Consider the following 14,449-nt stretch of genomic DNA (forward strand, 5'->3'; position numbering starts at 1 on the left):
TTTTTATTTTTTTTTTTTTATAGAAGTAATTTGCAAACCTGTTTAACTTTCTGGCACCAGATTAAAAAAAAAAAAGTTTTCCACTGGAGTACCCCTTTAAGGTGCCTCCAGCTGTTGCAAAACTAACAAGTCCCAGCATGTCCACACAGCTGGGAGTTGTAGTTTTGCAACAGATAAAGGAACCCCAGTTGGGAAACACTGGTGAATATATAATGTATTGCATTTTATGCGGGTAATAAAAAAAAAGCTGGGAAATAAACATTTTAACAAACAGTATACACACAATAATGTTCTAATAATAAAACATTAATATATTAAATAACTTCACACACATACATATATTGTTACACAATACATCATAATAACCACTTGTCTTGTGATAACAATACACTTTTTTTTTTATAAAGATGAGAAAGAAACCTTAGAACAAACAGTAATAAATAAACAGTACATTTAATATAATTAATAAACAACATTATAAAACAAACAATAATGTGGATAATACAACAAGATTTATTATAAAATACATAAGTTCACACCTATCTACAAAACACATCATCATGGTAAGGCAGTGTTTCTCAACCAGGGTACCTCCAGCTGTTGCAAAACTGCAACTCCCAGCATGCTGGGAGTTGTAGTTTTGCAACAGCTGGAGGTACTCTGGTTAGGAAACACTGTGGCGAGGGATGGACCACAATTCCCTTAATGGTGCCTCCAGCTGTTGCAAAACAATTTATCCACATTATGAAACAAACAATAATGTGGATGATAATAATAAAACAATATTTCTTAGAAAATACACACATGATCATGACAAGGCAGTGTTTACATACAATAACACACAATAGTGTTAATAATAAATAAACATTTACTTTATACATTTAATATAATAAATAACATAATACAACAAACAATAATGAGAATAATAATAAAACAATATTTATTAGAAAATACCTAAGTCCACACCTATTTACAAAACACTCCATCATGATAAGGCAGTGTTTCCCAACCAAGGTGCCTCCAGCTGTGGCAAAACTACAACTCTCAGCATGCCCGGACAGCCTTTGGCTGTCCGGGCATGCTGGAAGTTGTAGTTTTGACACAGCCGGAGGCCACCTGGTTGGGAAACACTGTGGCAAGGGATGGACCACAATTCACTTGATGGTGCCTCCAGCTGTTGCAAAACTACAGCTTCCAGCATGCAGGACATTATAAATAATTTATAAATATTAATCATTATAAATAATACAATACGTTTAATATAATAAATAACATAATACATTATACAGCAAACAATAATGTGGATAATATTAATAAAACAATATTTATTAGAAAATACCTAAGTTCACACCTATTTACAAAACACCTCATCATGGTAAGGCAGTGTTTCTCAACCAACGTACCTCCAGCTGTTGCAAAACTACAACTCCCAGCATGCCCGGACAGCCAAAGGCTGTTGTAGTTGTAGTTTTGCAACAGCTGGAGGCCCCCTGCTTGGGAAATACTGTGGCAAGGGATGGACCACAATTCACTTTATGGTGCCTCCAGCTGTTGCAAAACTACAACTCCCAGCATGCTGGACAGCCAAAGGCTCTTTTAGTTGTAATTTAGCAACAGCTGGAGGCCCCCTGGTTGGGAAACACTGTGGCAAGGGATGGACCACAATTCATTTTATGGTGCCTCCAGCTATTGCAAAACTACAACTCCCAGTATGCTGGACAGCTGAAGGCTCTTTTAGTTGTAGTTTTGCAACAGCTGGAGGCCCCCTGGTTGGGAAATACTGTGGCAAGGGATGGACCACAATTCACTTTATGGTGCCTCCAGCTGTTGCAAAACTACAACTCCCAGCATGCTGGACAGCCAAAGGCTCTTGTAGTTGTAGTTTTGCAACAGCTGGAGGCCCCCTGGTTGGGAAACACTATGGCAAGGGATGGACCACAATTCACTTGATGGTGCCTCCAGCTGTTGCAAAACTACAACTCCCATCATGCTGGATAGCCAAAGGCTGTTGTAGTAGTCGTTTTGCAACAGCTGGAAGCCCCCTGGTTGGGAAACACTGTGGCAAGGGATGGACCACAATTCACTTGATGGTGCCTCCAGCTGTTGCAAAACTACAACTCCCATCATGCTGGACAGCCAAAGGCTGTTGTAGTAGTCATGTTGCAACAGCTGGAAGCCCCCTGGTTGGGAAACACTGTGGCAAGGGATGGACCACAATTCACTTTATGGTGCCTCCAGCTGTTGCAAAACTTACAACTCACAGCATGCTTGACATTATAAATAATTTATAATTATTAATATTTATAAATAAAACAATACATTTAATATAAGTAATAATAAAACAACATTTATTATCAAATAAATAAATACCTAAGTTCGCACCCAAAGACACAACCAATGTTAATCCAAACAATAATGTTAATGATGATAAATATAATAGTACAGTATATAATACACAGTCTCCCCATGACAGTAAACACTGCAGGCTGTATTTGAAGTTTCCATGTGGTGCCCTCCTCTTACTGCATTGCCTTCCACTGCATACAGTGTCCATACAGTGCCGCAGAGCAGTGCCTGTGTGTGTGTGTGAGCCGGCGCTTATCCAGCGGGCGGTAGGACCCGGGAGGACGCGGCTTGGCAGGAAGGCAGTAAGGCTACCTTAAACCCAGCCCAATGCCTGCTGCTGCGCCACTCTGCGAGCTGGATGGAAAAGCCAGAGCAGCCGCCGCAGCCTCCTCCTCACAGCACTTGTATGCCCAGCACAGACACCTGTTCCCAGGCAGCAGCACTCCGTGCACACACACAGGGATACGGGGCTGCCACCTGAAAAGTTTCCCTGCCTTCCTCCTGATGTATGCAGTGCATTCTCCAGCCAAGACAGCGCATGCCTCCCCGGAGTCAGGATCCATACATTCTGACGTAGCCTGGACATCTTAAAAGAAAATCAGGCTGCTGGAAGTTGGCATGAGCAGTGCTGGTCTTCTACCCAATGGAGGAACTCCTCATCCCCCCCCTGCCTGCCACTGCATGGGCTGACCAAGGACAAGGAGCCCTGCTCGCCTGCTGAGATGTGTGGACAGCACTATGTCACTAGTGGGTGAGCTCCGAGTGCTGCTGCTTCCTTAGGTTTGACCTTGAACCTCTCAGCCCACAATCTTGTCTTATTGATGGATTGAAGAGAGACAGAGGCACCATCCTCCCCCCTCCCTGACTGAGTCATCCAGAGGATACAGTCTACCTACCTACCTACCTACACACACATACATATATATATATCTATCTATATACACCTGACCTGAGCTGCTTCCTCTTTGCATCTCTTCTCTCCAGCACCAACACAAGGCTGATGGCTCCCTTGGGTGAAGTTGGCAACTATTTCGCAGTGCAGGATGCTGTGTCTTTTGGAAATGTACCTGTTCTGCCAGTGGATAACCCTGTGTTGTTGAGTGACCACCTGAGCCAGGCTGAGGCTGGGGGGCTGCCCAGAGGCTCTGCAGTCACTGACTTGGAACACTTAAAGGGGATTCTCAGAAGGAGGCAGCTTTACTGCAGGACTGGATTCCATTTAGAGATTTTTCCTAATGGGACTATCCAGGGGACAAGGCAGGACCACAATAGATTTGGTAGGTCATTCCGCATGCAGGGCACTGAATTAAGGTTTTTTTTTTTATATATATATATTTTTCATGTTGTAAAGTTCCCTGCTGCATGCCTTGTACTTTGCTGTGCTATGTGTTGGCACTATAGAAATGTAGTAGTAGTTCAGGACCCCCCATGACATGTCCTATTGTAATGGATGGCTTGGGCTCTATACCAGGCCACTGTGCCCACCCTCCTGGCTATTATTGATCAGGGAAGTGTTTCCAAATCAGTGTGCCTCCAGCTGTTGCAAAACTACAACTCCTTTGGCTGTCCGGGCATGCGGGGAGTTGTAGTTTTGCAACAACTGGAGGCACCCTGATTGAGAAACCCTGTTCTGAAGGATGTCAGGGCATGCTGGGAGTTGTAGTTTTGCAACAGCTGGAGGCACACCGAGGAACACTGTTATGAAGGCTGTCCGGGCATGCTGGGAGTTGTAGTTCTGCAACAGCTGGAGGCACCCTGATTGAGAAACACTGTTCTGAAGGCTGTCAGGGCATGCTGGGAGTTGTAGTTCTGCAACAGCTGGAGGCACCCTGGTTGAGAAACACTGTTCCTAAGGTTGTCTGGGCATGCTGGGAGTTGTAGTTTTGCAACAGCTGGAGGCACCCTGGTTGGGAAACACTGGATCAGGGTCTATTTGGAGAGGTCTGTGATGTTGGGTTGGGGGGGGGCAGATTTTTAGAAAGCACATATGTTTGATGCCATTTGCTTTGTCCACCCCAAATTCCTGGGTGACTGCAGTGCTGGGTGCAGGGATAAACCCACAGACTAATTTTAAAGGGCATACCATTGGCTTATACTTCTATAGGGTGCTATTTGTGACTCAGCATTAAGTGCTGGAGACTGGAGGGCGCATAGCATCCCAACAACCCCCCCACTTCTTCTTTAACCATTTAACTCTTGGGATGCAGCAGCTGCTGGGACATTGTTCTGCATTGCTACAAGTTCCATCAAGGTTGCAGCTTTGGAGGCAGAACTGTGTGCAGCCGCTTTAGCTGTGTGCTGAGTTGTGCTATAGATCGAAATATTGCTATTGGAGACCTCGGATGATGGGGGTGGCATATGGATGATGGGGGTGGCATATGGATGTTGGTGCAGTGATGGAAAGTACTTGCAGGCTGCACCCTGTGTGACCAGGGCTCTATCCTTGACATGTATGAGTTACTTAATCCATCTAGTGCAGGGTTTCCCAGCCGGGGTGCCTCCAGCTGTTGCAAAACTACAACTCCCAGCATGCCCGGACAGCCTTTGGCTGTCCGGGCATGCTGGGAGTTGTAGTTTTGCAACAGCTGGAGGCACCCCGGCTGGGAAACTGATCTAGTGTGATGGGGGGTCCAGGCTTTTTGCACCCACAGCCCCATGACTTACTTTTGTTTTCCTTCCTCCCCACGGGTGATCCAGCATGCACACAGCTGTCTCACCCCATTAGGGTCAGACATGATGCAGTGAGGTGTTTGCAGCGCACGGTACATTGGGGAGAAGAGCATGGTCTGCATTGCTTCCAGCCCGGGCTCCACGCCTCCAGCAGGTGTCTAGTGTGTGTGCCGGGCGGCCGCCGGGTCCTAAGCACCGCCGGCTTCTCCAGCACGTGGGGCGGCCCGCAGAGAGGAAAGAGACAGCAGCTGCGGCGCTACTACAGAGATTACGGGAATCGCTCAATTTCCCAGTGCTTGGAATTGACAGGACATTTATTAACATGTTAGCTTCCGGGGACTGCTCAGCTATTGGGGGGTAAACAGTGTGTGCATTGCAATGACCTGAATCGGAGAAGGGTTTTTCTTTGATTTTATTTATTTTAATGCACTTAAAGATCTTAACCTGGGGAAAGTTATACAAGGCTGGGTTCACACACATCACTTCCAGAAGGATCAGGTATATATATATATATATATATATATATATATATATATATTATACTGATCATAACTTATGCACTCAGTTGGGGGTCACTTTTAGAGAATATATATATATATATATATTATATTCTCTAAAAGTGACCCCCAACTGAGTGCATCAGTTATGATCAGATTATATATATATATATATATATATATATATATATATTATATATATTTTTTTTTTTTTATGCACTTAGAGATCATTCCCTGGGGAAAGTTATTAGAAATGAGCGAACTTACAGTAAATTCTATTCGTCACGAACTTCTCGGCTCGGCAGTTGATGACTTATCCTGCATAAATTAGTTCAGCTTTCAGGTGGTCCCGTGGGCTGGAAAAGGTGGCTACAGTCCTAGGAGACTCTTTCCTAGGACTGTATCCACCTTTTCCAGCCCACCGGAGCACCTGAAAGCTGAACTAATTTATGCAGGATAAGGCATAAACTGCCGAGCCGAGAAGTTCGTGACGAATCGAATTTACTGTAAGTTCGCTCATCTCTAAAAGTTATACTAGGCTGGGTTCACGCACATCGCTTCCATAAGGATCAGGTTATTTTTAATTTTTATTTATTTATTTTTTATGCAAAAAGTGACCCCCAACTGAGTGCATCAGTTATAATAAGGCTTTATTTTATTTAATTTTTTTTATTAAATTTTTTTACCATTTTATACTACCCAAGCCAGTTAGGGAAAAAAAAAAAAAAAACGCAATTTAAGCGCCTTATACCACGAACGATCCTATTTCAAAATGGGATCCATTGTGGTATCACTTAAACTCTGCCGGACTTGAATGAGCCTTAAGCCAGTCATAGATGAAAGGACTTTTGCGTTAGAAAGAAAAAAAAAAAAAGTGGCGTTTTTTTTTTAATTGGCGCAAAAGCTGATTTAAGTCATAGCGTAAATCCTGAGCCATTTATAAAATTTATGTAGGACAACATTTAAAAAATTTATTTATTTTTTTAAAGTATTGTATATACTTTTGCGCAATATTATTGTAAGATGTTGGCACTAAACGTGTAACGGCTATGGCTAACTGTTGGCGATATAGGTCATATGGTGGGAAAGGATGTTTCGCCTGTAGCTCGCGTTTTTTTTTAAAAGTAATGTTAAGTCAGTAGTTATGTTCTTGGTTACAAAGGCGACAGATTACCTGTCTTCAGTCTTTGTAGCACGGTTGAACGTTTTCCCCTATGTAGTAATGTTTAGAATGTGTAGAAACGTGGTGTGTGTGACCTGCTATCTAAGTCCTGTGAAGCTTGCGACCAAAAATGCATCGATTTTGGTCGCAAATTGACCTCATTGACCATCATGAGATGCCATGTGTGGGAACAAAGTTGCAGTGTAACACTAGCCTAAATTTTCCTTACTAGTATGAGTATATTGAGGGGTGGGTGGGTGGTTGTGATTTTGTTTTTAATTTTTTAATTTATTTTTTTTAAATATTTTTTTTAATTATTATTATATTATTATTTAATTATTATTATTATTATTATTATTATTATTTATTATTTAAAAAAATATATATATAATTTTTTTTAATTCTAAATATTTAAGTTTGAGTATATTGGTGTGTTAGTGGTTTTTATTTATTATCATTATTATTTAATATTATTTTTAATTATATTATTATTATTAATACATATTATACCATTTATTATTATTATTTTTTTTTTTTTGGTCTGTTCAGCTTTAAGGGCATCCTTAAGCTATTTGCTTTCCAATGTGGCAGTGAATGTGTTAACCAGAGCACACATCATAAAAGGCACAGTGGCCTGTGTATTATAGGAATGTCATATTATGACCACGCTGGTGAGAATTTCCTCCTTCCTTAGCATTCCTGCCGCTTCTTTATCATTTTAGTTAATATGTATCTGTTGCAGTCATTCGGCGACTGCCGGGATTTCTGGATTTGAACCTGTAAAGTTTTCGACTTTTTTTTTTTTTTTCTTTTCTTCTTCTTCTTCTTTTTGCTTCTTTTGCATTCTGGTGACTTTGTACCCTACAGCATGGGAAATTAGCATTTTAGACTTGAAAGCTCTTATCTCCCCTTGTTTTACATGTGGATGGGTGCTAATTGGTTTAAGTAATTGTTGCCGTGACAACCCCGACGCCTCGTCATGTCACAACTCATTATTAACATGGGGGGGGGGGGGTGCATGCTGGCGGGGCCGGCTTTGCGGTTGCTAGCGGAGACTAATTAATAATTGATACAATAAATATGGCTGTGTTTACACTGTAGGGTTAAAGGGTTACGTATGTTGTATAATAATTTGCTACAATGTGACAATGTTGGATCGCGGTGACACAATGTAATCTTGGAATGATCCCGTCTGGTTCCGGAAAATATCCTGATATTGCTATAGGAAAGCGGGTATTGGAAGGGAATTGGCCGGTCTTGTAGGTAGCGCCATGTTTATGCATGATGGGAGTTGTAGTTCTGCAACAGCTGGATAGTCACCTGTTGGGTAACACCAAAGTAGGGGATCATCCTGGCACGTGAATGTGGATTGAAAGGGGAGCTGGCTGGTCTATACGGTATACAAGGGTGCCTCCAGCTGTTGCAAAACTACAACTCCCAGCATGCCCGGACAGCCGTTGGCTGTCCGGGCATGCTGGGAGTTGTAGTTTTGCAACAGCTGGAGGTGCTCTGGTTGGGAAACACCTAGGGTAGAGCCAGGACTGATCTATAATCCACGTGTTTTTCTGATAGAAGAGAGAATAGTTTCCCAACCTGCGGCCCTCCAGCTGTTGAAAAACGACAACTCCCATGAGTTTTGCTACAGCTGGAGAGTCCCCATTAAAGTAGGGGATCACCTCGGCGCACACACTGACTTGTAGCTTTACTATGATAGAGGAATTCACATGGGGATTGCATGTTAAACTGATAAGGTCGGGCAGTGTTCCCTACCTTGTTGCAAAAGTACAACTCCCATCAGGCATGGGGAGTCACACGTTGGGGAACATCGAAGTATAAAATCCCCCCCGGCACATCCAGTGTTGTAGTCTTGTCATAATATAGGAATGAGAATAGGAGGTTGTAGGGAACTGACCAGATTATAGGTAGAGCCAAGACCTACCTATAGACCTCCTTATTTTATGATCCACCTGTTCAGTAGCTCTCCGGCTATTGTAAAACAGCTTCCATCATGCCCTGACAGCCTTTGGCTCCCATTGCATCATGGGAGTTATAGTTTTGCCACATCTGGAGTGTACATCAAAGTAGAGGGATCACCCTGGTACACCCGGCATTGTAGATTCCTCTACAGATGTGTCGATGTTCACACACACAGGTGTAAGATATGAGCGCGCTGGGCTGGAAGTCAGACGGTCTCTTCGCCACTGCGCGAGTGCGCGCCACTGGTTACTTTAGATAGAAGTCACGGAACTGGTTTCCAGCAGGAGGGCATGAAACGGACCCTCAATGGCTCTTGACTTCAGGAGATATGCCCATATGGTTTAATTTCTTATTTTGTTGACTTCTAATTTAAAGGGGTTCTCCGGTGCTTAGACATCTTATCCCCTATCCAAAGGATAGGGGATAAGATGCCTGATCGCAGGAGTCCCGCCGCTGGGGACCCCGGGATCATGCACGTGGCACCCCGTTTGTAATCAGTCCCCGGAGCGTGTTTGTTCCATGACTTACTACCGGCGACTACAGGGCGGGCGGCGTGTGACGTCACGCCCCCGTGTGATGTCACGCTCTGCCCCTCAATGCAAGCCTACGGGAGGGGGCGTGACAGCTATCACACCCCCTCCAGTAGGCTTGCATTGAGGGGCGGAGCGTGACATCACACGGGGGCGGAGGCGTGACGTCACACGCCGCCCGCCCTGTAGTCGCCGGAAATCAGTCCCAGAGCGAACATGCTCCAGGGACTGATTACAACGGGGTGCCGCGTGCATGATCCCGGGGTCCCCAGCGGCGGGACTCCCGCGATCAGGCATCTTATCCCCTATCCTTTGGATAAGGGATAAGATGTCTAAGCACCGGAGTACCCTTTTTAAGAGCTAACTCCACACTAAAAAACAAATGTAAGAATTACCTACAGATGCTCTTCATAAGTCCATAGAAAATGCCTATGGCAGTACATATCAGTATGGGCGGAGTAATTTGTGATGGGTGGGGTATAATGGTGTGGGCGTGGCATACCTTGTGGGGGAGGAGCTTAGGGGCCTTCTCAAAAAATCTCGCAGGGGGGCCCACAAATTTATTGTTACCCCACTGCACTAATGCACACCCACTGATTTATTACAAGTGTCTGGTACAAGTTCGTTTTTACAGGTTTAACTAACAGACCCTGACAGCGCATTTGAGACTCCTTAAGCTCAAAATCTCCCCTGATGACATTGGAGAAAAAGGTGATAGAAACGCGTTGAGAGAACCAGTCACCCTAAATGGATTACTGAGGGAGTGATATTTTTTTTATTTTTTTTTTATAGATCATCTTTATGAGCTGCCCTATGCTGTCCATGAGGTGCTTTTGATTTAATACCAGTACTCCGGAGCAGTGATATTATCTTTTATTAGTTTTCTTAACAGCTCTTATGATTGCAAGTAGTACCATATATACAGCACTTGAAACACTGAGTTTGCTTTATAGTTTTTAATATAACCAATAAAAGGTAAATTTTAGGCACCTCTTTACACTGGTATTGGTCAGCTGGTGTTACATTCTTTATCTAAGCTAGGAGGATTTGTTATACCGGTCGTGTAGATGACTCTATTATTTGTGCGAAAAAGTTAGGTGTTAGATATGCTCTTCCTCATAAATATTTGTAAATATTTTTGTAACATTTTTTCTGTTGACTTTTATATATGTTTTATTCCTCATTACATGTCATAATTAAAGAGTATGTAAAGTGTTGCTGTCCTCCTGATCACAGGTGGAGCAGGAATTGAGAATGTTTGCCCCCCCCCCCCCTAAAGGGGCACTAAATTATTGGAGTCTTCCAATGCAATATAAGCCATCATGCACATGTCAGAACGGAGGCACTCCTGCTCCATGCTTTAAACAGTAGGCGCTCTGTATGTTGTCCATATAAAAGACTGGATTAGGGAAATATTCGGGAGAATAGCTCAGTAATATGGCTACTATTCTACAGCATTATATAGCTTGGAGATTGTATAGAGCAGTAATACGCCTGTGTGTATCAGCCCTAAACATAACATGCATAACTTTGTTACTGCATGGCCTGCACTTTAATCGAAGAAGCATTATGACTGGCTGAGGCTGTGTTCACATGGCGGAATCCGGCGAAAGGTTTTTTCCCTCAGTAAATTCTGTTGCAGCAGAGTCTCATTGTTTTCAATGGGATTCTTCTGTACTGTGCACACAGCAGCATTTCCGTGGCAGAAACATCTGCCGTGGAAATTCTGATTCCGGCCTCCGCAGAGAGAACTGAAGTGTCAATTATTTTTGCTATACCCGCTCGAAAATGCATTGCCGCATAGGGAGACGGGCATTTGTGAGTGGTCCTAGCGCTGGCATGGTTTGCCGGGACCCGCTGTCTGCGGAATGTCCAGCCGGACATTCCACCGTGTGAACATAACCTCAGGCAATGTTTCGCAACCAGGATGCCTCCAGCTGTTGCAAAACGACAACTCCCAACATGCTGGAGGAACCCTGGTTGGGATAATAATAGTTTACAGAGGCTATGGGCTATAAGGCATTGCCCTAAGGCTGTTTCAGACATCAAATATATCAACAGGCCCCTATTCATCTGGGTAGAATATGTCAGTATACAATTTTTTTTTTTTTTTTATTTATTTTTTTTTTTTTTTATTATTATTATTATTATTATTTATTAATTATTATTATTATTATTATATTTTTTTATTTATATTTTTTTATATTTTTTGACTCCTTGTAATTTGAAGATGCTGAATCTGCTACAGGGCCCCAAGATATAATGCTTCATTTATAACACTGGTCTTCTCCCATAGAAAAGAGAGACACTATGGGCCCCTTATTCTTCTTTCCTGGGTGCAACCACACCCTCTGCACCCCCTATAGTTCGGACATCTACATCTAACAGACACTGTAAAGTATAGAGCTGTTTTGGCAGGGAAAGGTCAGATTATAACAAATAACTGGCTATATATAAAGTGGTCATGATACATGCCTTTAATGCAGTGTTTCCCCACCAGAGTTCCTCCAGCTGTTGCAAAAACTACAACTCCTAGATGGGAGTTGTAGTTTTGCAATAGCTGGAGCTACACTGGTTGGGAAACACTACTTTAATGATTCAAAATCCTTCATATCCAGTATGCTAGAATGGAAAGGAAACCCTATTTGGATGGACAGCAGGTATATAGTTTGCTATGATGGAAGCAATTTTCCTATGGGAACGTAGGACTGGGATTTCCATCTAATTGTGGGGGCAGTCGTCCCAGGTCAAGCCAGCCTGAGGTCATGAGTGTCAGCACCATGATGGCATAGGGGAATAAGGGAAATGTTATGGCCATCCTAAGAAGTAAAATGCATGTCTGCAGGGGATAATGTATGGGTGGCATGCTGTAATGCAGTCGGGCATATGTAATCTTTATAAATCCAATAACTCCTTTACAGTGGGCGTCCCCCTCTAGCATCAGCAGAACCGCCGCATGCACAGCATTTAAAAAAAAGTAAGAAAACCTAGGAACACGCAGAATGGCAAAGTCACGAGAGGAGGTGACCTCCATTTACTGACGCAGGGCACAGAGAATGGTTTAATGCTGCATCTCCCATCCACGTAGAGAAATTGTGCTTACGAAGCCTGGCATGCTGACACCGGGCACCACTCCTCTTTTCTGCCTCCTCATTCTGTTCCACTGCAGAATATTGCAGATTCACTCAAAGAAAGATCTATACATAGGATCTTTACAGGGCTGCCATTTTGATGCCCTCTAAATGTTGGGACAAGAGCGTTCACGTGGATGCGATCAGATGTTTGCAGTCACTGCAGTCTTCTTTTCTCCTCTGTGTTCTCTATAGCAGATGCATTTTGCTTCTTGACATTGAATAGGTAGCACATGCTCATTTTATTATACTTCACTGCATTTTATTGCAAATTTACATTTTTAAAGTGAACCTGCCAGCATGAAAATGCTATCTATTCTGCACCATATTGTAGAGCAGGAAGAGCTGAGTGGATTGATATATATCTTTGTGGGAAAAGATTCAGTGTAACTTGTATCACTGCTCATTTTGGGCTTAGGAGTCCAGTGGGTGGTCCTTAAAGCCTTTCTTTTATGAACTGCCCACTGGACTCCTAAGCTTATAAAGGATAGAGATTTAAACTATAAGTTGTAAGTTACACTGAATCTTTTCCCCACAAAACTATATATCAATCTGCTCAGCTCCTACTGCTCTATAACCTGATGCCCGCACATATTATGTGACAATTTCTCTTTGAAATAATCTTCAGGTATACCATTTTGTAAGGAAGCTGGATATGGCTAGAGTTAGGCTGGGTTCACATCACGTTTTTGTCATACTGTTTTCAATCAGTTTTTCTAAAGAAAACCGTATGGCAAAAAAACCTGGATGGAACAGTATGGGGAAAAAGTAAACCGTATGCGTTTTTAAACCGTATAATGTTTTTAAAAGAGCATACAGTTCCGTCCGTTTTTATTAAAAAAAAAAAAAAAAAAACATACCTTTTTGAAAATTTGGTCCAGTTTTAATGGGAGGGGTGTTGGTTGGGGACTTTAGGATGCAAATGCGCATGTGCAAAGTAAAAACCGTATACGGTTTCCCGTATGGAACTGTATACATGTGCGTTTCCCATTAACGTCCATGTTAAAAAAAAAAAAAAAAATAAAAAAAACACGTATGCAGTTGCAGTATGGTCTTTAAACCGGAGACAAAATCGTGGTTGACCACGATTTTGTCTCCGGTTTAAATATTTTTAAATTCAATATTTTGCATTCAATGGGATTCTGCTGCACCGTGCACACAGTGAAACATCCTACTGTGAAAATCCTGATTCCGGCCTCCTACATAAGAATTGACATGTCAATTCTTACGGTGAAATCCGCTCTGAAATGCATTGCCTTCTATGGAGACGGAGCATTCCGAGCCGTCCGCCAAATGTCTGCCTGTGTTTTCTGGGCGGACATTCTGCAAATTTTCTGCCATGTACCTGTCGTGCAGCGGGCCTGTTTCCTCATGCTGCTACTGAAACGAACCTGCAGCAGAGGCTCCTAACAGATCCTCCAAAGCACATGTGGACCTAGCCTAAGATATAGGTAAAGGAGAGGTTTTTAGGATAGTGGGGGAGATTTATTATTGATAAAACCTGTGTAGAGTAGTTGCCCATAGCAACAACAGTAAAATTGAATCTGATTGGTTGCTTTGAGCAGCTGCTCCACTTTCCCTTTAGACAGGTTTTGATAAATTTCCCACAGGGTTTTCTAACCAGTGTTCCTCCAGCTGTTACAAAATTACAACTTCCAGGATGCCCGGACAGCCAAAGGCGAAGGCAAATCTTCCCCTTTGTCTTTTATTCAGGTGCAGTTTAAAACTCTATAGTGCAGGATGCCAGGGTCGGCAGCGTGGTGCAGTGAACAGCTGCTTTCGCACCAAAGGCTGGCGCTTCTTCAGACGGGTAGTCTGAAGAAGCGCCAGCCTTCAGCACGAAAGCAGCTGTTCACTGCACTATGGTGTCCTGCGCTATGGAATTTTAAACTGCACCTGAACAAAAGACAAAGTCTGCACCTTTCAAGAGACTCCGACTCGTAAGTGCCCCCTATTTTCTTTCTTACTTCCAGTTGCCATATGTTGGAGTCTGTACGGGGTTGAGCACAGTGTGGAGGACCGTAGGTGATTGCTGTTTGGGGAAACCGCTAGCATGCTGTGATGAATGGAGAAACCTGGATAAAAAGTTCAATAGTGCCAACCGCTGTGTCTTTGTGTGTGTATAATACACACGCG

General features: G+C 43.0%; 1 protein-coding gene across 2 annotated transcripts in view; it reads left to right on the forward strand.

Moving 5' to 3' along the window:
* FGF9 (fibroblast growth factor 9) overlaps positions 1-14,449 on the forward strand; it is a 124,934-nt gene that overhangs the window by 53,234 nt on the left and 57,251 nt on the right. Inside the window, exon 1 of one of the 2 annotated variants that reach the window (XM_056561745.1) lies at positions 2,362-3,623. The exons of the other annotated variant lie outside the window; for it this stretch is intronic. Coding sequence (XP_056417720.1) covers positions 3,347-3,623 — 277 coding nt within the window. The 5' untranslated portion in view covers positions 2,362-3,346. Of the gene's footprint in view, positions 1-2,361; positions 3,624-14,449 lie in introns of those variants that run through there. 2 annotated transcript variants of the gene reach the window in all.

Source organism: Hyla sarda, chromosome 2, assembly GCF_029499605.1.
Source record: "Hyla sarda isolate aHylSar1 chromosome 2, aHylSar1.hap1, whole genome shotgun sequence".
NCBI classification, from domain to species: Eukaryota; Metazoa; Chordata; class Amphibia; order Anura; family Hylidae; genus Hyla; species Hyla sarda.